Below are 25151 nucleotides of genomic sequence, written 5' to 3' on the forward strand. Positions count from 1 at the left end.
AACAATCACATGACAACTGGTGATCACATGTTAACCTTTCTTAAAGATTCAACATTCTTATATACATAACATAGGGGATAATAGATGTTGTAGAATAGATGCAGGGGGGGGGGGCAGGGAACACTGCAGGGAGGCTGCCTGACAGGACAGCAAGGGTAGGGGGTAACAAATCCCGTACTGGGCCACCACAAACTCCCCCTCTTAAACACAGCCGTCCTCGGGGCCCAGTCCTGGAGGGCAGATGACTGAAAGTGGCTACTGTGGCCTAGAGTGACAGTTCCTGGGGCATTATTGTCGAATGTCCTTCACAGGTCTGAATGAAAAGAACTGAGACGAGTCCATGTAGCATTTTTGTGAAAACGTTCATGCATGTTCTTTTCAATAACGGGACATAAACATGTGGGATTCATTACCCTCATAACTAAATTTTTATCACATTTAGTATATTTGAGTCGGATAAGGCTGCCTGAGGCTCTCTGCCCGATGCCTTAGCTACTGGGGCCCCTCGGCACTAACCACTTCTCCCCATAACTCTATACATGCTTTTATAAAACATACTAGTGTTACCTTTATATACAGCAACTCTGCCGCTCTACGTGCTTTATTTATATTTTCAGGGCAACACTCTGGCCAGGAGAGTACTCTGTACACGTGGACAGGAAAAATGTTAGACAGATGAATTATGGACTGCAAATGTACATGTTAGATACAGTCCTAACTAGGCATTTGACTAGCTTATATAATACATTATGTAAGTTGACTGAATTAGACTATGTGTCATACTGACTACCATTATTCCTTATACCTAGCTGGTAGTTGTCATGGTGGTGAGGTAGTGGCTACGCTTCTCCTGACCTGGTCAGGATACCTCCTATATAAATTTCCATGAACAAAAGACACTGTACACTTAAACATTTTCGTACAAACACATTATATACATTTTATTACAGCACACCATAAACATTATAGTACACCACCATGTGCATTCACTTGTGTAATAATATAAAATGAAAATATATTACTCCAACAGTATATACACGTTATTCTAGTACCGCTCCACAGTTCTGGTATGTTCTTAATTCTCAGTAAAGAATCACGGCTTAAAGCCGTTTGTCAGGCACTTCTTCTTGAACGTTGCATAACCTGTCACAACAAAAGTACTTCAGAAAGCAAATTTAGTGACAGATAGCAGAATTATCACTGGTAGTGTTGCTCACGAATATTCGCAATGCAAATTTTATTCGCGAATATCGCATATTCGCGAATATAGCACTATATATTCGTAATTACGAATATTGTTCTTTTTTTTCACAGTACACATCACAGTGATCATCCCTCTCTGCTTCCAGCTTTTGTGGTCTAATGAAGGCTCTAATACTACTGTGTGAGACTGGCGTACGAATTTTCACATATGGGAAAATTTGCGTATGCTAATTTTCGCATATGCGAATTTTTGCTTATTCAAATTTTTGCATATGCAAATTTCCGCACATGCAAATTTTCGTTGATGCTAATTTTAAGCATATGCAAATTTTCGCAGATGCGAATTTTGGCATATGCTAATTTTCGCATATGCGAATTTTGAGAATATGTGACAAATATTCGTCCATATATATGCGAAATATCGCGAATTCGAATATGGCCTATGCTGCTCAACACTAATCACTGGTAGACTTCTTCAGCCTTGATATTTGCCATCCCACCTTCTCCTGTCGGACTGTTTCCGTGGCTGGGACATGTAACGGGGTCCACGGACTGTGCCCCCTCTAATGAACTCACTCGGGTGTTCTAGTTCACCTAGGACCAAGTAGACTCAGTAATGGTGGGGCTGATGGTGACCACCATATGCACCGCAGCAGCTTGCGCCACTGGGGGAACAGCAGTTTGAGCCTGTTGGGCCGGCCAAACCTCCCCTGCCGAAGTTGGCCGGGGCACTTCAGTTGGTGCCCGCTGGTTAGACCAAACCTCCTCGACCACAGGAGTAGACCTGGGCACATTCACAGACGACTGTGGTAGATACTTTGGTGCCGTGACTTAGATAATGTAGATCTCTTCCTTTTGCACGGTACCTCTGACTTTAGGTGGCAGCAAACCAAAGTGATCTGCGTCCCAGTCGTCCAATGGGAAGTAGGCAAACGGAACTTGAGTTGGATTCTTTGGACGGGTCAACGCAGCCATCCACTCTCCTCTCATGCTCTGTACAGGAGTGTACTCCACGATCTCCCTGCTCTCTAGAGAATGCAATGATAGGGGGAGATAGTCTCTCTGCACTGCCGATGATTGACCCAAGATGGTCCCACCCTAACTACAGTCAATGAGGGTGCCAAACCCCTGCACTTTATTAAATTTCACAACCGTGGCTCGGCGGCATTCCAGGGGTGGCTCTCCCTCTCGGGGATGTTCCAGCTTTTTATTGCACAGAGCCTCTAATGCTTTAGTGTCCTGTTGCTACGCCTGTCGCACCTCATATCACAGCAGCTTCAGCCCATATCTTTTTACTCTTTGGGCCCTCAGCCCTTCTGCAATCTCGGCCACCTGGGCTTCTCTTCTGGCCCTCTCGGACTAGGCCGTCGGAACTAGGGGAGGGAATTCCCTGGCAAGGGAAGAAGGTGCTCGCTCATATATTGTATCAGTCCAGGCAAACAACCACTTAGGTAATGGTGGTGGCTGGAAACGTACAGCAGACTTCTGGACCTGGGGGGTTTGTTCTGGGCTAGGGGTAGAAGGAGGGGTAGAGAAAGTGGCCTCAGCTAGGGTACTCACTTTTGATTCCTCGGTGTGGATTTCGGCCCAGGACCCCCAGGTCCGGTGGTGAGGGGACAGCCTCACTGGTGATGATCCTCTTGAAGATCTCAGCTTACCCTCCACCGGGGTTGCTGGCCAGTCTCCATCATCCTCAGGCAGCGGGACTTGGTAGCAGGCCTCCTCGGTCCCGATGGAGATCCTCTGGAGAAGGTCAGCTCTTGAAACATGTGCGCCGTGACTGAGGCGACTTTCAGGGCCTCCGGCACCATCTTGGAACTCTCCGACCTCATGCTTGCCTGTTCCACCATTTAGCTCCACTTGCTGACTTCCGGCAAACTGAGAGGATCCGATGGTGCTGCTCTTTTTATGCAGGGCTTCGGGAAAGTGTCTGCCGGACGTAAGTGTGGCAGCTAGGGGCAGATATTTACAGTTCCACTTCAGGATCGATACAGCAACATGGTTTCCATGCTCAGGGGCAGGACGCTGACCAGCGTGGGACATTTTTGCACACTTTGTAATGCAACATAGCTTCAGACCCGATCTTGCACATGGTTGACACAGTACTTGAACACTTCACAATGGCGGACAACAGTTTTTCTTTACCTCCCCCTCTATTTCACAAGCGCCTCAGGTAAAACACTTTTCACTGGTAAATTCCCATACACTTACTGGTGCAAATTTTATTTGCATCGGCATGCGATTTTCTAACAATACTGGACACAGTTCAGACTGGGGGAAGACTTGTCGCATAAGTAGCACACCCGTGTCCTGTTCGAGATGCCATAAGTTGTGGTATGGGGTGTGATGCAGGGAAGATGAAATTACCCTAGGGGCAGATGGCATTAACCCCTTGTATTTGTGACACCAGGGCGTGGTTTATCCTCAATACCACCCGAAGGTATATCGCTGGATCCTGGGTTGGCACGGGGGCAATAATGACTCCAACGCCAAGTTACGGACAACGGTAGCTTTACCGAGTGACAGATAGTACAGTGTATACCAGGGGTCTCAAACTCCCGGCCCGCGGGTCATTTGCGGCCTGCGGAACGAAAATTTGCGGCCCGCACTAAGGATGGGTAATTTGTATTGCCTAATGCCCGGGACATGCAGTTCCAGGTGCCGGGCAGGTGACTTCTTCATGCATTTAGCCCTGCTTCAGGCAAGCAGTGCTAAATGCCGGAAGACTTCACCCCCGCCCGTCCAATAGAGCACATTGCCTTCACTTACCCCATTCTCCTCCTCCCCATCTCCGGTTGGATGGCCAGCCCGAGTCTGATGAGGGACGTCGCGCACATGACGGCCCTCCGCAGACCCGCGTCAGTGACATCACTCGTCAGGCTGCCGCTGGAGAGAAGAAGCGCAGCGCAGGGCAGGTAAGTGTGTCTATATGTGTGTGTGTGTGTGCATGTGTGTGTGTGTGTGTCTGTCTGTGCGTGTCTATGTGTGAGCATGTGTGTTTGCCTGTGTATGTGTGTGTGTGTCGGGGGGGGGGGGGACACAATGCTACCTAATGTGGGGAACATGCTACCTTACTAGTGTTGGGAACAGTCTACCTTCACTAATGTGGGGAACATGCAACCTTGCTAATGTGGGGAACAGGCAACCTTACTAATGTGGGGAACAGGCTACCTTACTAATGTGGGGAACATGCAACCTTACTAATGTGGGGAACATGCTACCTTACTAATGTGGGGGAACATGCAACCTTTCTAATGTGGGGAAACTGCTACCTTCCTAATGTGGGGAACATGCAACCTTCCTAATGTGGGGGAACATGCAACCTTCCTAATGTGGGGGAACATGCAACCTTCCTAATGTGGAGGAACTGCTACCTTCTTAATGTGGGGAACATGCAACCTTCCTAATGCGGGGAACATGCTACCTTCCTGATGTGGGGAAACTGCTACCCTTCCTAATGTGGGGAACATGCAACCTTCCTAATGTGGAGAAACCGCTACCTTCCTAATGTGGGGAAACCGCTACCTTCCTAAAGTGGGGAACATGCAACCTTCCTAAAGTGGGGAACATGCAACCTTCCTAATGTGGGGAAACTGCTACCTTCCTAATGTGGGGAACATGCTACCTTCCTAATGTGGGGAAACTGCTGCCTACCTAATGCCCCCCCCCCCCCCAGAACTATTACCACAGAGGGGTAGGGGGAATGGGGAGGGGGGTTGCTGGTGGATGATAGGGGTTCTACTATTGGTGGGGGGTGTTACTGGTGGATGATGGGGGTGCTACAGCTGGTGGGGGGTGTTGCTAGTGGATGATGAGGGGCGCATGATGGGGCATTATATGTGAGGGGGTATGATGGGGGCATTATATGTGAGGAGCTCATGATGGGGGCATTATATGTAAGGGGAGCATGATGGGGGCATTAAATGTGAGGGCACATGATGGGGGCATTATATGTGAGGGGCACATGACGGGGGCATTATATGTGAGGGGCGCATGACGAGGGCATTATATGTGAGGGGTGAATGCGTCCCAGCCTCACTCAGCCGCTACCTCCAGTGTCCCCCAGATAATTTGAGTTTGAGACCCCTGGTCTATACAGTGTAGCTGGGACCACGGAGGTGACCAGTGACTTCAGAAACCTTAAGGGCTTGCTGGGACTTGCAGTGTGTTTGGACAATTTAGTGTAGGCCACGTAGACTTGACAATAGATGACTGTGACTAACTTGACTTGACTGGAGACAGACTAAGCTGTGACTTTAGCTTACTTGTAGACTTGAAGCTTGTGGCTGCAGACTTGACTTGAGGCCTCCCATGACTCCAGACACTCCGAGGCTCGACTGCACCTCAACAAAGACTCAGGAACTAAGAGAGAGAAGAGACTCCCCCCCAGGGCTTTTATGGGGGAGACTCTGGTGGGGTCCCATTGGCCACCCTTAAGTCACCTGGTCACTGATACCTCCTGGGTAACAATCACATGACAACTCACATGACAACTGGGGATCACATGTTAACCTTTCTTAAAGATACAACATTCTTATATACATAAGATGGCGGATAGTATACAATTACAGTAGAACAGATGCAGGGGGGGGACAGGGGACACTGCAGGGAGGCTGCCTGACGGGGTAACAACTCCCATACTGGGCTACCACAGTATTTGGTGGTGACAGTGATGAGGCAAATTAAATTGAATTCTAATAATATAAATGACATTTTAAACTATTTACTTGGATGTTCAGCATATCATGTTTACTGTACTAGTACATTTGCTCAAAACTACATTCCAATAATTGTATAATCAAAATCAAGACATTGTGACATCGTGTCTTGGCATGCTGTCAATTGCAGATTTAAAATGCCAGCTCTTACCCTTGGATCAGAAACAGAGGTAGAGCAGACACAATCTCTGAATTTGTAACAGAAATGTATTTGTATAAAAAAGCTCTTACTGTATTTACAGATATAACCTGACACTTCCTATACAGTAATTACTATCCGCACTGGGCCTTCTGCCAGCAGAATTGCTAGGTTTTAGAAAGGTTTTAGAAAGGCATGAGCCCCAAGGTGATGAACCACCCTCCATGCAAAACTTTAAAGGGGTACTCTGGCCCTAATACATCTTATCCCCTATCCAAAGCATAGGGATAAGATATATGATCGCGTGATTATACGTGATTCTGCTGATGGAGCAGTACTGACACCTACATGTATTGGTACCCTAAATTTATAGAAACAGATGTAACCGAGCAACTGCTATACAGAATTTTTAGTGACTTGACGGATGAGGATTACTTCAGAAGAAGTATGGTTTTAATTACTTTATTAAAGCATACAAATACCCAATTGTCATTTAGTGTAATCAGTTGATTACATTAATCTAATCTAAGTACAGTTGAAGTATATCTTGCAATTATTTGTTTGGCAAAAATTGATGGAAATGTAATTTCCTGTGTCAGAATTTTTTTTTACCTACGCAGTGTTACCTATTACTAAAATGATTGCAATATGCAGCAGGTGAACCAAGGAAGCTGTAAACAATCAGCAAACCAGGATGGAGTACCCTGAAGTGCTCACCTGTACACAGGCATGAGGGAAGTAGTCACATCTAGATCAGATCATATAGATCTGTTTCAATCTGACAAAATGATGCACGATTATCAGAAAAAAAGCAGCCATTATTTATGTAGTGTAACTGCTACCCATCAGAGTAGCCAGGTGGCTGAAGTATAATAGGTTTGCGGGGTGCATAATATATTTCTTAAGTACTGCACAGTTATGCAAAGTATATTTGCTGCATATATAATTTATTTTCTATATCGCACCACAAGTCAAAGTTCTACTGCATGCAGAGGGTAAATGTTTTTTTTGTGTGGCTTACATTGCATTGTACAGCTGAAAAAGATTAAGTCAGATAAGACTCCTGACCAATGAATGCAGGAGTCTGTCCCTTGTCTGCCTCCTTCTCCTAAGTAATAGGGGTGGACCTAAACTTGTCTAATTAGTGTTAGTTCTAGCTTTGCCTAGTCAAGTGTTCTCCACAACTCTGTTACTTCATGAGAAGATCCAAGTTTAGTGTACCTAGGTACTGCTAATATCAGGCATATGTCCTACATATTGACCACATTCTAACTAGTTATGTCTGTAAAAAATATCTCTGAATCTAGACAAAGTCCAGCTGCCAGGATATGTCTGCATTTCCTCAAGAAGTTTAGCAAAGAGAAAGTTTAATAAAGGGTTTGCTTTTGTTTCACTGGTTGCTACATTGGCCCATTGTCAGACCAGTGCCAGCCTTCTGGCGAAAGATATGCTTCGAGTATCATGTCACAGTCAGCTGGTGAAAGGCTGAGTACAGTCTGACAATCCATGCACATTGGAGAAAGAAGAAGACCGGACCAGGGGAGTGAACAGCTGTAGCGGCGCTACAGGGGAACAGAGGAAGGTGAGTTAAAGTTTCTTTTTTTTTGCAGCCCATGCATAATGGAGTGGAAATTCTTTTCAGTACACTACTCCTGAAGAAAACATACTTCGTGCATAACATATTATGTGGAGCAGAGCTCCACATAATAACGTACTATAGAGTATATGGTGCACAACAAACAGCTGGTATAGCTGCTCACCTGAGTGGGTTGTGGGGCAGCCACAACTCCGTGCAGAACCAATCAATTGCGGGGAGATCATGTATATGGAACAACTGCAGCGTTGAGTCACTGTCAATATACCCCACACGAACTGTGTAAGGGGTCACAAGACAATGCAGACTAGAAAAAATTTAATTCCCAAACAGTGTCTTAAGGTGCTCATGTATCATGGATGAGATTATATATGCTAAATTTGCTTTAAAGCAAGTTTATCATATATAATAGGTATAGGAAGAAGACACTACTTCAGCGTATCAATACTTGCAGAAAAACCAAAGTACGGAGCATCCAGAAGAGGGAAATGGGGCTGCACATGGCACGAGGCAGAAAACAAGAAAACGTAATGCAAGGCAAAAATAGAAAAATGTCCATGGCACTCACCCATAAAAACGTGTTACTTTATTGCTTCGTATTAAAATCGATTCGGTAAACATGGTTGACGAAGGTCTGAGGAACGCATCAGCCGATGCTGAGCGGTGAGACGTAGGGCAACGGTTTTGCAGTCAAACACCCGCTTCCTCCAGAGGCCTCCAGAGGAAGCAGGTGTTTGACCACGAAACTGTTGCCCTACGTCTCACCGCTCAGCCTCGGCTGATGTGGTCCTCTGACATTCGTCAACCACATTTGCCGACTCGATTTTAATATGAAGCAATATAGAGTTTTTATGGATGAGTGCCATGGACATTTTTTTCGATTTTTGCCTTGCATTATCAATCATATATAATATCATCCATGATTACATGAGCGCCTTGAGACACTGTCTTGGGAATATATTTTTTTCTAGTCTGCATTGTCCTTCTAGTTTTCACCCCTTGCTCTATTGAGTATGCCCATCAATTCTGTCCTCTATTTTTCAGTAGGGTTGGATGGAAGAATTTGTCCCCAACCAGTCTGTTACACATATCAATGTATTGTGTTCTGTTTAGGACCACTATGTTGCCCCCCTTGTCTGATTGTTTAAGAATAATATTGTCATTGTCTTGTAAAAAAAAAATGTCTTCAAATAATTTTTATTTTCAAATTATACAGAAAAGTATCATAACAGTGTACAATAGGGTACAAGCATATAAAACATCAGAGAACACAACAGAAATAAATGTTCCATCAGGGGGAGGCCATGCACCTCCTACTCCCCTCAAGACACTCAATAGAGCTCCAAAAGAGCTAGGACTAGAAATCAAAAGAAACAGTGTTAAGCATTACAGCTAAGAGGAGAGTGTCACGAAATCCTGTAAGGGGAACCGTGACCGGCAGCATCAGCCCATCAGGCATGGAAACAACATATAGTATAATAGATCACTCTAGTGTGTTAGCATGATACTGTGCACCACAGGTATAAACAATATTTCAGGTGTGACCCATACAAGGGCAGTGTGCGCTTGAGAGCCATCTCCTAGTGATAGGGAGCTTAGCAGACATTAGGATATGCACAACTGGCAAGCACACTCCCTTGGGCAAGCGGTCAATATTAAGGAGTAGAAGAGCTAGACTAGATTGCAGAGGGAAATCATTACCTAAGAGCCTGCGTAAGATCATTTGTGTCCCATTCCATAATGGGTAGAGTTCGGGGCAGCCCCATAGCGTATGTAAGATGGTTCCTTGTTGGCCACAGTTCCTCCAACAGAGGTCAGGACAATCTGGGTTCATGAGATGAAGCCTAGAAGGCATGAAATACCATCGAAATATAGATTTAACAATCGCTTCTCTATGGTTGGTAGACCGTAGTAGTGTACGGGAATTTCTCAATGCCTGAAGCCATTGTTCGGTAGTAAAGGATTCCCCTAAATCTCTCTCCCATTTTTCCATATAGGAGAGCCTGGTAGAGTCTGTATGGTCACTTAACAGGTTGTAGCACTGTGTGATCCCCTTTTTGCTGGACGAGGGCCTCTGGAAAAAGGCCAGGAGGCGGGGAGGCATGAGGATACTACGGACGAATTCCTTCTCTGTAGCCCTTTGTAGAAATCAGAGTGAGGAAGCCCATGCCCTTAGTTGCGGAAAATATATGGTATTTCATCTAGCAGGTCCCCAACTACAGTAACCCCTTTCTGTTGCCAGGAACGTAAATTCAGGTCGGAAATATAGTGTGTGAGAAAGTCCAGTGGAACTTCTCTCAGTGGGACTGTCCCCATATTCTATCTGAGATGGTAATGTGGTAGCCCTTGGGGGGTGTATGGTAGTGGTGGTATAGTATCGGTATATGAGGGGTTAATGTTAACCCTATAGTTCGTGACGCCAGGCTGAGGGCTGGTATGCTGAGGTAATGCTCCGGCCTATCGCCGCCCTTCCCAGTGACGATAGGTGCATGAAATGACTGAAGGTCCACAAGGAGATTGAACTTGAACTTGAACAACTTTACTTAAGTGCTTGCGATACATCCAAGGCACAGTAACAGTCTCATACAAACAGTCCTTATATCGCTCAGTGACTGACAGTTGTTGTGGACCTTGAGCTATTTAGAAAGTCTCTTAATTTAGGGTAGATATTTGCAGATCTGTCCAGATTTATGGGTTATATTAGGTCCGGTGATGCTGCAGAGTGTCTGGGGATTGATACACTCTATATTCGGAATTACTCAGCTGTTGCTCAGCTGTTGCTGCGCAGATCCTTCTCGTTTGACAGCCCAGGAATAAGAGAGAGAAAACATGGCCGCCGCTCCCTTATATGGGCAGGGGGCGGGGTGAATCCGATTGGTCAGAACATCTGTCATTCACCATTACACAGAGTAATGCGATTGCATACTTCACCGGGCCTCCAAAGGTCCTTAAGCAAAATACCATAGAGTTTACCTAGTCACGTGACTCGCAGGTCCTGCAACGCTATTGGACCGGTAATTAACCATTTATTTACATATATTACTATATTTACATTTACCTTACATAAATTACTAGGCTATTAGTTGGAATAGAGCCGATAAGGGGTAGGCTACACAACAGGGATCCCGACGTCCTAGGGACTCTGGCTATGGGGACCCACACATACATAGGTACCGTATAAGATGTACTGGGACACCACAGTAACAGATGCTAGGTGGGAGGGAGCAGGGAGAGAGTGGTTGCACGCAGCTACGCAGCTACTAGTAGTTATGATTTCAGGGAGATTGGGTAGGAGGAGGATTCCTCAATTCGCATCCAAAGCTTATCAATACTGACAGACCACCAGTACTGGAGCTGATCTAGAATGTAAGCTCTATAGTTGTCCTCTATGTGAGGCAGTCAGCGTCAGTATGTGTTGTCATAAGTCTCCCGGCTACTCTAGGCTCTTTTTTTTTTTTTTTTGCCTGCCCAGCCAAAGTCAAAGATAATCTTGTTCAGGAAAGTAAAAATAAGTCTATAGGGCTATAGGGAGCGTTCTGAACAGGTAGCTTTGGCAGTAAGAGCATTTTAAAAGCCGCCGCATTTTAAAAGCTTCTTCATACAGTGCAGGCAAAGTGGGAGGTCGTCGGGAATACTGGTGGAGCAGATCCTTAGCTCGAAAGAACGTGAATCGTGCAAGGACATCGAGTGGCAATTCCTCAGGTAAGGAGTGAGGTTTGGGTACTCTATGAGCCAGTCAACACTGTATTCATAGTCCTCCAAGTCAAGAAGAAGCAAGGTCCTTGACATAGCAGGCCAGTTGGGAGCTCGGCATTTCCTCGGGAATACCCCGGAACTTTATGTTGTTTCGCCTATTGCGATCCTCATAGTCCACCATTTTGGCGTGCAGAGAGTCCACCTTACCATCTAGGGCATTATGAGCCCCCTGTAGATCATTGTGGGCTTTGGCAAAGGAGACCAATTTCGTATCTGCCCACGACATTTTCTGCTCCAAGAGGGCAGTGGAAGCATGCAGGGGCTGAAAGAGCCTTGAGATATCAGCCTGCAAGGAACTCCGTAGTAACAACAGCATGTCCTTTATTAAGGTATCGGAGACCGCTGAATCTGTTGTGTGATAAGTGGAGAACAGGTCAGCCTCAGGACAGTCATTAGTGTCAGCGGTAACTGCCGTGCTATCACCTGTGGCAGCTAGGCGAGGTCTTTGCTTTAGGGGACAATCTGGGTTCATGAGATGAAGCCTAGAAGGCATGAAATACCATTGAAATATAGATTTAACAATCGCTTCTCTATGGTTGGTAGACCGTAGTAGTGTACGGGAGTTTCTCAATGCCTGACCTGGGGGGAGTCCTGCGTTGAGCACAAGGTGCCTCCGGTAGCGCAACCGCTCTCTAGGGTAAGTGCCTCTCTGGCAGCGCCGTCTTCAGCCCCGGTCATAGCGAAGGTCTCATCCTGCGGCTGCGGGTCGTGAGCGTACAAGGGTGCCGGGTCATCAAAAGATAGCGTCTGGTGCACCTGAGTAGAGGGTAAGGTCTGGTACGGACTCACACTAGTACCTGCAAGTGCCTCCTCCATTGAACGCTTAGACTTGTTGCGGCCTGCAGGGGTCTGGTGCTCACGCTCTGCGGCGCCATCTTGGGAGAGCTTGCCCGGTTTATGGTTCCTTTTCCTTCCGGAGGTCGCCATGGTCGTAGGCACAGCTTTGGGGTAAGCTTGGAATCGTTGGCAGGTGTCTAGGTGCTGTTTCCCGGCGTTAGAGCAGGAGCACTTCTTCTATGCAGCCATTCAGCATGGTGTCCAAACCACACCCCAGATTTTCTTGTAAATTTTAAGTGCCCTCCACTCATTTTAAGTCAGGTTCTGTGGAGAGTGGGGTGGATATCGGTCAACAGATTTGAGTTCTTTAGTGATGAGATTCAAGAAGACTTCTATGCAGGATACCTCTGTAACTGGTTGTAGTCTCGTGCTTTTGAGCTTCCCCCCTGTCTTTTTCTCCTAAGTCTAATAATGCAGCTAGATCCCGAGCTGGCAGAAGTTCATAAAGGTCCAAGTTCACTGCATTCCTGTATAGTTTGTTTCCTATGGAATTTATGCCAGAGGAGTTTCTGTGCGAACAGGTTCAGATCCTTGGACCAATTGAACTCATCAAAATCTGTAGTCGGCACAAATGGTAAGCCTTTGCAGAGGACCCAAAAATGTTCTAAGGATAAGGGGATAGTAGATAGATTGATGGCTTGGGGACCAGAGTTGTCTAACGTTTGTCCCTCCTCCTGTTGCCTTGTTGGGTCCCTGGGTCTAAAAAAGGGGTAGGAGGGAGAGTAGAGGAGGATACAGAGAAAGATGCAGTAAAATTTCCGCTGCATGGTTGGCTATTCTGTTGTCTTTTCTGGTTCCTAGTCTGTGAGCGAAAATAGCTTCCCCTGTTGTGAGAACCACGTCCTCTGTGGGTTCTCCCCGTCCCTCTTGTTTTGTTGCTTTAGTTTCAGAGGATGACAACTCTGTCTTGGTCTCTCTTGTTCCGGTCCCCCTGTCACCTAACACTAAGTAAGCTCTATTGTCACTGTAGTCCTGTAGGTCCCTTAGAAACTGAGTATGTTTATGTTCCTTAAGATTAAATTGGAAACATTCTATATTATTTTGTAACTGTGTTTCTCTAGTCTGGAACTCTGGGTCACTTTTAAATTTAAGCATGATTTCTATTTGTTCTATCAGTCTACTGGTTGATGACTCAAGGTTGTTTTTCTTCTTCCAACAGAATGTGTAAAAATTTCAAAGAGCAGGATGTAGCCTTGGTCTCCCACTTTTTTTAGAACAGTGGCTGTGCACAATCTCGTGGCCGGAAGGATGATGATCCTCAATCGCCATTGTACAATATTATTCCAGATGTCTTTTTTAAATGATTGTACCTCCCACCACGAGGTTGCCTATTATTTACGACAGAAAGTCAACTCCTTGAAAGCTGCCTTCAATGAGGGAGTGTATTTGGGCTGGGTTAATGCCCTGTCAGAGAAAACTTCCTTGGCTTCAACTAATCAAGTGTCCGGATTTACGGCATCAGGCACAAAGTCAGCCATACCCCATAGAACATGAAATCAAACAACTGAGAATGGATTATAGTGGTAGACTCAATACCAACAATGCTTCAAGGCATGAACAAACTGAAGAAAATATACTTGAAGTGTATAAAATATAACTTGTATTCTAAGTTACAATAAAAGCTTTTATTACATCGGAATAATATTGTACCATGGGGATTGAGGATCCCCATCCTTCCCGCCAGGAGATTGCGTACACCCACTGTCCAAAAAAAAAAGTGGGAGACCGAGGCTACAACCTGCTCTTTGGAATTTTTACAGATTCTGTTGGAAGAAGAAAAACATAACCTTGAATCAGCAACCAGTAAACTGATAGAACAAAAAGAAATCACGCTTAAATTAAGTGACCCAGAGTTCCAGACGAGAGAAACACAGTTACAAAATACTGTAGAATGTTTCCAATATAATCTTAAGGAACATAAACATACTCAGTTTCTAAGGGATCTACAGAAAAGAAAAAAGGGAGAAGGTGCTCTCATGTGCAGGAGGAGGAAGACAGCCTCTTACCAAAGTTGGTTGTGTTACATACACAACAATGGGAAGTGCATGTACAATAGGTTCCGTCTGCAGCCGTCCTGTCAGGTATAGATGCGAGTAGGAGAGGGAGGCAGGATCGGGCGGCACTGGTCGGAACAGGAAGAGCATAACCACGAGAGCTTCAGATAAGTAACTTCCTTGTTCTGACATGCGCTCTTGTTCACGCCCTTGTTCACGCTCTTGTTCACGCCCCCTCCCGTAGGCCCTGTAGTCACCCGTAATCAGACCCGGAGTGAACACGCTCCGGGGACTGATTACAAACGGGGTGCCGCGTGCATGATCACGGGCGTCCCCAGCTGCGGGACTCCCGCGATCAGGCATCTTATCTCCTATCCTTTGGATAGGGGATAAGATGTGTAAGCACCGGAGAACCCCTTTAAACGTGGCATACCGAAGGGGCAGTATCTCCACCTCAGGAGAAACTGTTCAGACGATAGTGAGTACAATGCATTGGATTAAAATACATGGGCAAGACAATCAGGGAGCTCGGGAAAAGAGTTCTCGAACACTTAGGTGATATAAGAAACAACCGTGATAGGCCCATAGCAAAACATGTCAATTCCTGCCATGACGGCAGCACCAGGGGTATCACTTTCTGTGGTATTGAGAGAATTTCCCTGTACCCCAGAGGGGGCAATTAAGACAGATTTTTATTGCAAAGGGAATGTCGCTGGGTTTTTAATTTGGATAGTGTGGCACCTAGGGGGTTAAATGAACAAATGAACTATACTTGTTCCATTTAGCTAACAATCTTACTGCTAATTAACGAGATTAACGACCCCTTAGTCAGTTAGGGAAGACCCAAATGTGGTTTGTAGGAGATAGAATTGGGTTGGTACCGAGCTAGGGCACAATAGGGTGGGTTAATTAGGTCCCTGAGTGGGACCGTCCTTTTTAGGACGGCCACCCCATCTAGGATTAGGGCCTACTAATAGGGTATTCCAGGGAATTATCAGGATTAGACCCATCCCTGCCTGCCCTCTCCCACTCCCACAGTCACTCATATTTAGGTACACACCAGCTCTATTGTTATTCACATACCCCCCCAACTATCCACCTGAACCAACACCACTATTAAAGAGATACTCTGTTCCCATCTTATTCCCTATCAAAAGGACAAGGGATAAGATGTTAGATCGCAGTGATCACGCCGCTGGGGACCCCCTCAATCTCACCTGCAACACCCCTGTTTTTCCGCTGCACAGAGCGTGGATTGCTCTGTGGTTGATGACGGGTGGTGCAGGGGATGGAGTATTGTGATGTCACGGCTCTGCACCCTCATGATGTCACACCCCGCCCCCTCAATACAAGTCTATGGGAGGTGAGTGATTCCATATGAGTAATTCAGAATTTCTTTTCATTGTACCCTATATAAGAGGTGACTGCAGTGATTCACACCGTCAGTGGCTACCATTAGGGACTTGTGGATGAGCTGTGGACTGTAATTGGCTATTGTTTGTACATATGATGACTCCTTCACCTATTGTACATAACAATTTCATAATTTATTAGGAGCTTTTTATAAGGTGTTGGTATCACACATATTTGTTTGGTGGCTTTTTGTTAGCCGAGCGCTCCGGGTCCCGCTTCTCCCCCGGAGCGCTCGCAGCATTACACTCCTGACCGCTGACTCGCTGACCGGGAGCGCTGCTCTGTGTCTCTCGGCGGGTCGCATCCCGTGTCACTCACCGGCCCAGTCCTCCTGCTCAGTCCCGGCGCACGCAGCCCCGCTCTCTACCCCATGCCGGGTCTCTCAGATTTAAAGGTCCAGTGCACCATTGATTGGTGCCTGGCCCAATTAGTCCCAATCACTCCCTACACTATAAAAACCCACTTCCCCTTCCTGTCCCTGCCAGATCTTGTTGCCTTGTGCCAGTGAAAGCGTTCCCGTGTGTCCTTTGCCTGTGTATCCAGACCCTTGCCGTTGCCCTTGACTACGAACCGTTGCTGTCTGCCCTGACCTCCTGCTACGTCTGACCTTGCCTTTTGCCTAGTCCTTCTGTACCGCGCCTGACTCAGCAGTCAGTGAGGTTGAACGACCTGGGGGTTACCTGCCGCTGCAAGTCCATCCCGCTTTGCGGCGGGCTCTGGTGAAAACCTGGTACGGCCCACGCCATCACCTCACTGACATAGAGGATCCACTACCTGTCTCTTCCCTGCATACCACTCCGGACCCTGACACTTTTATTGTAACTTAGAATAAAAGTTACATTTTATGCACTTCAAGTAAATTTTCTTCAATTTGTTCATACCTTGAAGCATTGTTGGTATTTAGCCAACCACTATAATCCATTATCAGTTGTTCAGAACACTACTTCTTTAATCCTTCCAATACTTATCTGCCACTGTATGCTGCAGAGGATGTTGTATTGTTCTTTTCTGTCTGACCAAAATGCTCTTTGCTGACACCTCTGTCCATGTCAGGAACTGTTCAGAGGAGGAGAGGTTTGCTATGGGGATTTGATCCTGCTCTGAACAGTTCCTGACATGGACAGAGGTGGCAGCAGAGAGCAGTGTGGTCAGACAGAGAAGAACTATAAAACTTCATGTGGAGAATACTGCAGTTTATAAGTACTGGAAGGATTGTGATTTTTAAATAGAAGTAATTTACAAAACTGGTTAACTTTTTGGCACCAGTTGATGTATAAAAAATTTTTTTCCACCGGAGTACTCCTTTAATAATACTTTTTACTTCAGTTACGCCTCTCCTTCACCCTGCCTTGAGAACATCATGCACATCACTGTGACTGCCATTTTTTGAATTATGCTAAAAAGACAGAAATTGATATTAAGTTTAATAACATTCCACCATTACTGTACTTAAAGCTGAAGTGTAACTATTATGTGGACATCATAATTATAATACAGAAAATTAGTTTTACTCTGCTGCAGAATCTAATGGAATTATGTTGGTTTATATGTTAGGTGATTTTGGTGTGTCAAGGATTCTGGCGCAATCTGATATGGCAACTACCATAACAGGAACTGCTTCCTACATGAGCCCAGAAGTGTACTCTAACACAGGATACAATACAAAGTCGGATATCTGGTGAGAAGTAATCTGCATGTTTTACTACCTGTTCTGTTTTATTTATGCATATTAAAATGTGTTGTGTATGTTGTGTTGTCCAGTTTGATAAAGTTAAAGTGTAAAAGGGGGGCAGACTGGGTAAAAAAAAAAAAAGTGCTCACCTCACCATTCCCCCACCATTCTGATGGTGCCCACTTCTCCACTGATTTTCACTTCTGGGCCCCTGTGCATATGGCCTTTTTCTTTTTTGGACAGACAATGTCATAAACATCCACATCCAGAGCATGTTTACACGGAGGTGAATACACTGAAGATTTCCTGCTACACATTTGCATGCAGGAAATCCACAGTGTATAAAGGTACCAGCAAAGTGGCCTGAATGCCTCTATACTGAACACATATAAATAATAGTCCTTTCTTTACCAATAAAAAAACGGTATTGAAGTATACATGGGGAGAATATTATCACCATAGATATTGCCATCATACAGTTAGCAACCAAATCCAGTATACGAGACCAATATCACCAATAATACGTGAGACAAATACTAATACCACACCATGACAATATTGTCACTACACAATGACTAAATAATGCCAACATACTGATACTTAATAAAATACACTATAAAACTACCAATATTATCCCCATATAATTACCATACAGTGGTAGATATACACTCTATATAGGCTCTGCAGATCATGTAAATGATTACAGCACAATTACATTCAGGGACTCAAAGGAAGCAAATTCTCTGATCAGTGTTCTTACCTTTTCACGGCTTATCCATCTGGCTCATCCCACTTTTAAGACTTCTTTCAGCAATGACTTGTCTCTGCAGAATTTGCCACACAAACATATTAAACTCTCTAGCGCCCTATCTACACCTAAAAACTATTTATCGCTACAGCCTTAAACAGTAATTGTGTCCTTTATGTGCCCCCACACACTATATATGCCCCTTATTTCCCCCATACTGTATTCAGCCTTCTTTATGTGTTACACCGTGTAAATCCCATGGGCCCATACAAAGTATTAAACCTTAATTATGTGCCCCCCAAAGTAAATTCTCAAGAGTCTTTGGATCACTTATAGGCCGCAGGCCTAAAGCAGCCTGCAGCTTACAAGAGAGAGTTAAAGGACTGAAGGCTGCTGGCTTTTCCACTGCTCTAGCGTCACCAGGCAGGCCCCATTAGGAGCAGGTAGCTGCCATAGAGAATGGACAGTTTGGATGGCCCCCTAGGAGCTTGGCTGTCAAAACCACAAAGTGCAAATGACAGCTGCTGCCCACCCTCTAATGCAGCACTGCCAGAGCCAAGTCACTTAACTTGCCTAATGGTAAGAGCACTACATAAGTACCCCCTTTTTTTTTTATATTTTATTATGCCAGACATTCCCTTAAAATATATTTGACATACAGAGTGGTTATTTAGACCCAATTCAATTCTTTGAGGGGTACCTCAGTTAGGATTCTATATAACATATGGTCCGTGGCTGTTGTGTTTGGTAAGCGACTCCATGTCCTTAAATTTTAAAATGATTTTTGTAGAGCAGAATGTTTTGCAAATAATCTGCAAGCAGTAGGTTAATCCATTAAACAGAAGCCATTTCTAATCTTCAGTACATCTAGTCGTCTTACACCCATTGTGCAGTCTTTCCTTCAAGCCGCTTGCTTAGTTATTCCTAATTGTGCAGATATTGTATCTGGCTGGCCGCAGCCTCATTTGCTTCTAGCTTAGTGACGTGAAATGAATAGCTCCCACTGACTCTTTAATCTGTCATTTTGCATGAAGGTTGTGTTGGTCCTATGTTTGGGGTTTCAAAGAGGAAATGGAAAGCATAAAGATGTCAAGTGTGAATGTGTAGCACATATTGACAGGACACTACATCCCTTTATCCTTAGTAAGAAAAAAAGCTGTTTTATGGTTTATCATGACCTAAACAGCCTCAAAACTAACAGCAAACATCAAGACTGATAACTGCTGTGTGTTACTGCACCTTTCCCCATCAATTGCCAGCCATGGCTAATAATAATCTGACATCTGTGGGATGTGACACTGCTCAGTGTGTGTTCTTTACTTGTATCTTATAAATCACATCTGAAAGACTTTACAAAGCTCCACAGATGCCCAGGGAATAAAAGAAAAATAGGATTTACTGTTAAGAGGAAAGAAATATATTAAAACCAGTGTAGAAGACGATAGGGGCTGTTGCCCACAGCAACCAATCATCTTTTTGTGCTCTCATCAAAATAACCTTTTAATTCTCATGCTACAATTACCAGAATTTTACATAACTCACTTTTAATCCAGATCCCAAATTATTCTTTTAGCATACTCTAGACACTGTATCAAAAGGCTACGGACACCTGCAGTTTTTTTAAATCTTATTCATTCTTAATTTTCTTATAAGTCTTAATTTAATATTTTGTTTAGTTTCTCTTCTCTCTGTTACCTCCTTGTTTTCATGTATGTATATGCTGGGTCTGTGTCCAGCCTGTACTTCTCCTCTCCTGAAAAAAAACTTTTAAGCTGATTTAGAAGATGACAGAGTAAAGTTGACCTTTGATCCTCACCCCATCCAATAGGTGGTCCTAATCCGTGATTGACAGCTCTCTTTCTTTACATCTTCATATAGGGACAGCTGTCAATCATTGAATAGCACAACCCATTGGACTCCTAATCCAGAATAAACAGATTTTAATCAACAACTTATATGAATCTTTTGCCAAAAACCATACATCCAACTGCCCAGCTAAAAGCATTTTTATGGTGACGGGCCCCCTACAGTATAGTGACTGTATACAAAGGTAAGGTTACCAGAAAGACAGTCCTTGTAGATGTCTGCTGGAATAATGAACATGTCAGCTAAGTTCAGAATTCAAATCTCTGAATTCCACTGAATCCCACTCTGCACCAGAATTTCCTAGTGGAATTACTCTGCTTGAAAATTCCATAGTGTGTGTGTGTGTGTGGGGGGGGGGGGGCTACTTACTGTTACTTACTTGAAAAATAACAAGAAATCAAGAGCATAAATAGCTGATATGGGAAAACACACTACTTCTAAGTACAATATGCCATTTTTGGGGGGAGCAAAAGTTTTTATCTGTACAATAGGACACATCAGTTTATAAACTCATGTGGTCCATGTGCCACTTGTTGACAAACCCCCCCCCCCCCCCATACACACACACACACACACACCGTAAAGGGGTCTTCTAATTAATCAAGCTGTCTCCTATCCATAGGCTACAGGATAACTTGCGGATCAACTTGCGCATCAATTAGAATGCCGTAACATTAGAGCCCTGAATGAATGGAGCAGTACGTATGTTTAGCCACCGCTCTATTCATTCTCTCTGAGCCTTCTGAAGGTTGAAATGAAGGTGCCCCTTTGAATACACATTCCTACCAGTTATAATCACCCCTAAATTTTCCGCTTGAATATTTTAATATCAATATCCTATAGTGAGATCAACTAATAATGGATACTGTTAAAGAGTCTTCAACAATGCCATCCATCTTTCCACAGTACCTATATGACTTGTAAACTGAATTCTTCAATTTCTCTGCTTCATGGTATCTGGTACTGTTCTGCTGTACATGAAATTAAAAGGGTACCGCGGGTCCGTTCTTTTTACTTTTTCTTTTCCTCTACTTTCCCTTTTTATTTATGTCCCCCTTTCAACAGTCTCCTTATCTGTTTTATGGCTCCTCCTATTTACCACGTTTTTTGTCCATATATCTAGGACGTTATTGTCCAATATCCCAGATAATGATGTAGTCTTATTGTAAGACTTGCTCTACGTTCTCAATTGTCGCTGAAGATAAGTGACTCTCATTATTATTTACCTTCTCTAATCAAAATGCTTTGTGCATACCTTATTGTGTTTGATTTTCCATTGCCATGTTGGGTGCAAAACACTTCTGTTCCAAACTGGTGAGCCTGCATGGATATCTGGGATGTTATTTCTATGGTTATATGTCGACTGAATATGTGAAGTTGAAACATCATATGAACTGTTGATCACCGTCTTATGTCCTCTTCATATACTCCTTTCCCTTTTTTATTTATTTTTTTTTACTTTGATTTACCTAAAGATGTGCCTGTTCTTTATTTTTATTTATTTACTTATTTTATTTTTATTTTCTGTATATGTATTTGTTGTTCTTTGTTTTGGAATTTTTTGAAAAATAAACAGTTATTTAAAAAAAAGAAATTAAAAGGGTACTCTCCTGGAAAACATTTTTTTTAAATCAACTGGTGCCAGAAAGTTAAAGGGGTACTCCCCGTGGAAAACTTTTTTTTTTTTTTTTTTTTAATCCACTGGTGCCAGAAAGTTAAACAGATTTGTAAATTACTTCTATTAAAAAATCTTAATCTTGTACTTTATATAAGTGGTGCATTTTTGTTGACACATGCAGCATTTTTTGTGAAAAACTTCAAAATATTGTGAAAACACTGTGCACTGGTGTACACTGTGCAGTAAAAGTGATGTTATATTTATTCTGTGGGTCAGTACGATTATAACGATACCCATTTTATATCGCTTTCTATGTTCTTTTTCCTTTTCTGAGCAAAATTCTTTTTCTACCATTCATTTTCCAACAGCCGTAACTTTTTTATTTTTCATCTGACGCCATTGAGTAAGGGCTTATTTTTTGCAGAATGAGCTGTACTTTTTATTGGTGTAATTTTTGTGCTATTTGCTACCTTTTGATCTTTTTTATTCCACTATTTGTACCAAAATTGGCGAATTTTGAGCTTTTTTTGATGTTTTTTTTTACGGCGTTCACCGTGCGGGATAATTTACATTATAGTTTTATAGTACACGTCATTACAGATGTGGCAATACGTATTATGTATATGATTTGTGTTTTTGATCTTTTTTGGTGATAATACAGGGCTTTTATTGGGAAAGGGGCATTTTTTTTCTACACTTCATACTTTTATTGAAGAACTTTTTATTTTATTTTTTTACACTTTTTACAGGTTATACTATGCTGCAATACATTTGTACTGCAGGACACTATAACCTGATTAGCTGCAGACACTACAGCCTGTGTGATCCAGTCTCTGGCTGGATCTCACAGGCTTCCGTAGCAGCCATACAGGAGGTCATGATCTCACCCCCTGCTGCCATAGCAACCAACAGTGGCCCGCGATTATATTGCGGTGCCGCCGTTGGAGAACAGGAGAGCGCTCCCCCTGTCAACACCATAGATGCCGTAATCAGGATTGATCACGGCATCTATGGGGTTAATGCTGCCGGGACCGGCGCAATCGCGGCTTCGGCAGCTGCAGCGGGACTCTGGCTGTGATTGACAGCCGGGTCCCGTCGACGATCTCCGCCTGACAACAGTGCTCTCTGTTGACACTCTTTTATTATAAAATTAAAAAACAAAACACAAAAACAAGTCCAATTGACTGTAACAAAAATTTGCAAAACTGAACATAAATACAGACTTTCTGTCTCAAAATAACAACTGAAACAGGCCAGCCCAGGTAATTTAACAAAAATGACCTACCTATATCGTCCAAAACCACACACACATTCCTTATAAAACGATAAATAAAGCTTTCCTTCCTCAAAACGGTGGGTAGAAGTCGAAACTACAGGGGCACATTTACAAATGGTCTCTGTTCCCTGGCTATCCCCCGCACTTCAATACCACAGGACACCCCGATTGTCACCAGGGAATTAATAGGGATGTTCAGACGCTACTTGAGACGCACTAAACTATTCCCTCCTGATGGCCCGATGACACCAGTACTAGGCAATCCTAGATTTCCACCGGGAACAGGGAGCACTTCCTTTTTGGGAGTCTCGGAACCGCCCTCCCTGCCGCTGAGAGGTTTCCTAGAGGGTTCCCTGATCTTCCCCTACAAGGATATAGTGCCGTTACATTCCTGCAACCCAACATTGTTCCTACAGTACCTACAACTAAAGCATTTTGTAGAAACGAAGGGTAGTCAATTGCACCTGAACAGATCTCTACTCCTTTTTGAAAAAATGTGTGATTCCTCTACCCAGATACCTATGGCGGTTTCAGCCATTTATAATCTTATTTTAGAAGAGAAAGCCCAGCACTTACCAAAATATACCAGGGTCTGGGAGGAGGAACTGCATATTTCAATTGCTCCCTCGGACTGGGTGACGGCATTCACGAGTTGCCACAGGATGTCGATCTCATGCAAGTCGCAGGAGACGAACTTCAAAATCCTCTCTAGATGGTATAGGGTGTCTGTAGTTATACACAAGATGTACCCCAACACCTCTGACTTATGCTGGAGGTGTGGAACCGACAAAGGGATGATGGCTCATATTTGGTGGTCCTGCCCACGACTAGCTAGTTTCTGGGAGACGGTGGTTTCTAGGATTAAAACTATCACAGGGATTGAGTACCCTAATGACCCCAAGGTCTTGTTATTATCCATTCTTCCCTCGGCCAGACGGACCCCCTCTAGGATCTTAGCGAATTTTCTTTTACTAGCTGCTCGAACTGTGATCCCGAGGAGATGGAAAGACACACAACCCCCGACTGTGACAGAATGGTATACGGATATTCTTTTTATCTGTAGAATGGAGGAATTGATGGCCGAGTCCAAGGGACACTCCAACAGGTTCGGGGTCATCTGGGGACCTTGGTCAGCCTTCCTAGAAACACCACTGTACAGAGAGGGATGACCCCTGATTTTACGCCACATCTCCCCCACCCTGCGCTTTCCTATTCCCAATAGCCCCTATCGTGTGTCCGATTTGAGGTATGCCATAAGCTTCATATAGTGACAGGAGGCGGTGGACCCAGTGGGAGCAACAACCAGAGAATTCCAGGTTAGTGTTCACTATTTTTCTTCCTGTCCAATTATACCCCGACCCACCTCTTTCCCTTATGATTCCCTGTCTCTACCCCCCCCTCCCACCCTCCAAGAGTCTCCACACCCTCACCCCTACTCGTATACATCTCCTATCTTCTCCCCGCCTAAGCATCCCTCACCCTTACCTTTCCTCCCCCTTATGTTAAGTTTCGGTTGGTTAATTTAGGTTATTATTTGGACTAAATCTGGGCAACTATACTACTTCAACTACTCTGATCAGTAAGGGAGTCAGAGCGAAAGGTTGTAGATGCTGACAAGTATATTGCTATGTTGAGTAGCTAAAGACTTCACCTGACATAGATTCCTTTTTCTACTGATTGATTGTTTAAGCCCGAATATGATTGCCTGACTGTTCCAATGTTTCACATTTCCGTAAATAAAGATATGTTTTGAATACGAAAAAAATATATATAAAGCTTTCCTCGCCATAAAAAAAAAAAAATATATATATATATATATAAATGGATATAGGCAGCACACCAAAATGGGTGAAAAAAGTAAGTGCTTTCATTCCAAGGAAAATTGACAACGTTTCAGCGATCTCTCACCGCCATTTTCAAGTGATTTACAAGTGATACAAGCGGGGTTAAATACCTCCCCAAATCAGTGACATCATCAACATTTACATATCATGTGGCATCTGACATGTTATAAACAAAGTATAAACTATACAAACCAATAAATATAAACATGATCAATTTAGTGTATTCAATACTGTGGTACAAAGTGTATACATCTCTGTATTCCGATCGCCAATCATTTATAGGATCGGATTGTGATATAAATGTACAATTACAACAGTGATCGTGTAAACAAAACAAGTAAAAAAGGGGTTAAAAGACGTTACCCAATCAAGCAAACCCGTTTGTTTTAGCCGGCCTCTTCGCAAACGCGCCATGATCCGCAGACCCGAGTCCACATGGGACGCCGGGATCTACTTCCGGTGTAACCGGAGTT

The 25151-nt window shown here is 44.0% G+C and overlaps 1 protein-coding gene across 3 annotated transcripts in view; it reads left to right on the forward strand.

Annotated features, from left to right (window-relative positions):
- The window catches only part of LOC130276524 (serine/threonine-protein kinase Nek11-like), a 654676-nt gene that overhangs the window by 279409 nt on the left and 350116 nt on the right, over positions 1-25151 (forward strand). For all 3 annotated transcript variants that reach the window (XM_056526012.1, XM_056526011.1, XM_056526013.1), the window contains one exon: positions 17209-17332. In XM_056526012.1, the coding sequence (XP_056381987.1) occupies positions 17209-17332 (124 nt within the window). The remainder of the gene's footprint in view (positions 1-17208; positions 17333-25151) is intronic.

Source organism: Hyla sarda, chromosome 6 (genome assembly GCF_029499605.1).
Source record: "Hyla sarda isolate aHylSar1 chromosome 6, aHylSar1.hap1, whole genome shotgun sequence".
NCBI lineage: Eukaryota > Metazoa > Chordata > Amphibia > Anura > Hylidae > Hyla > Hyla sarda.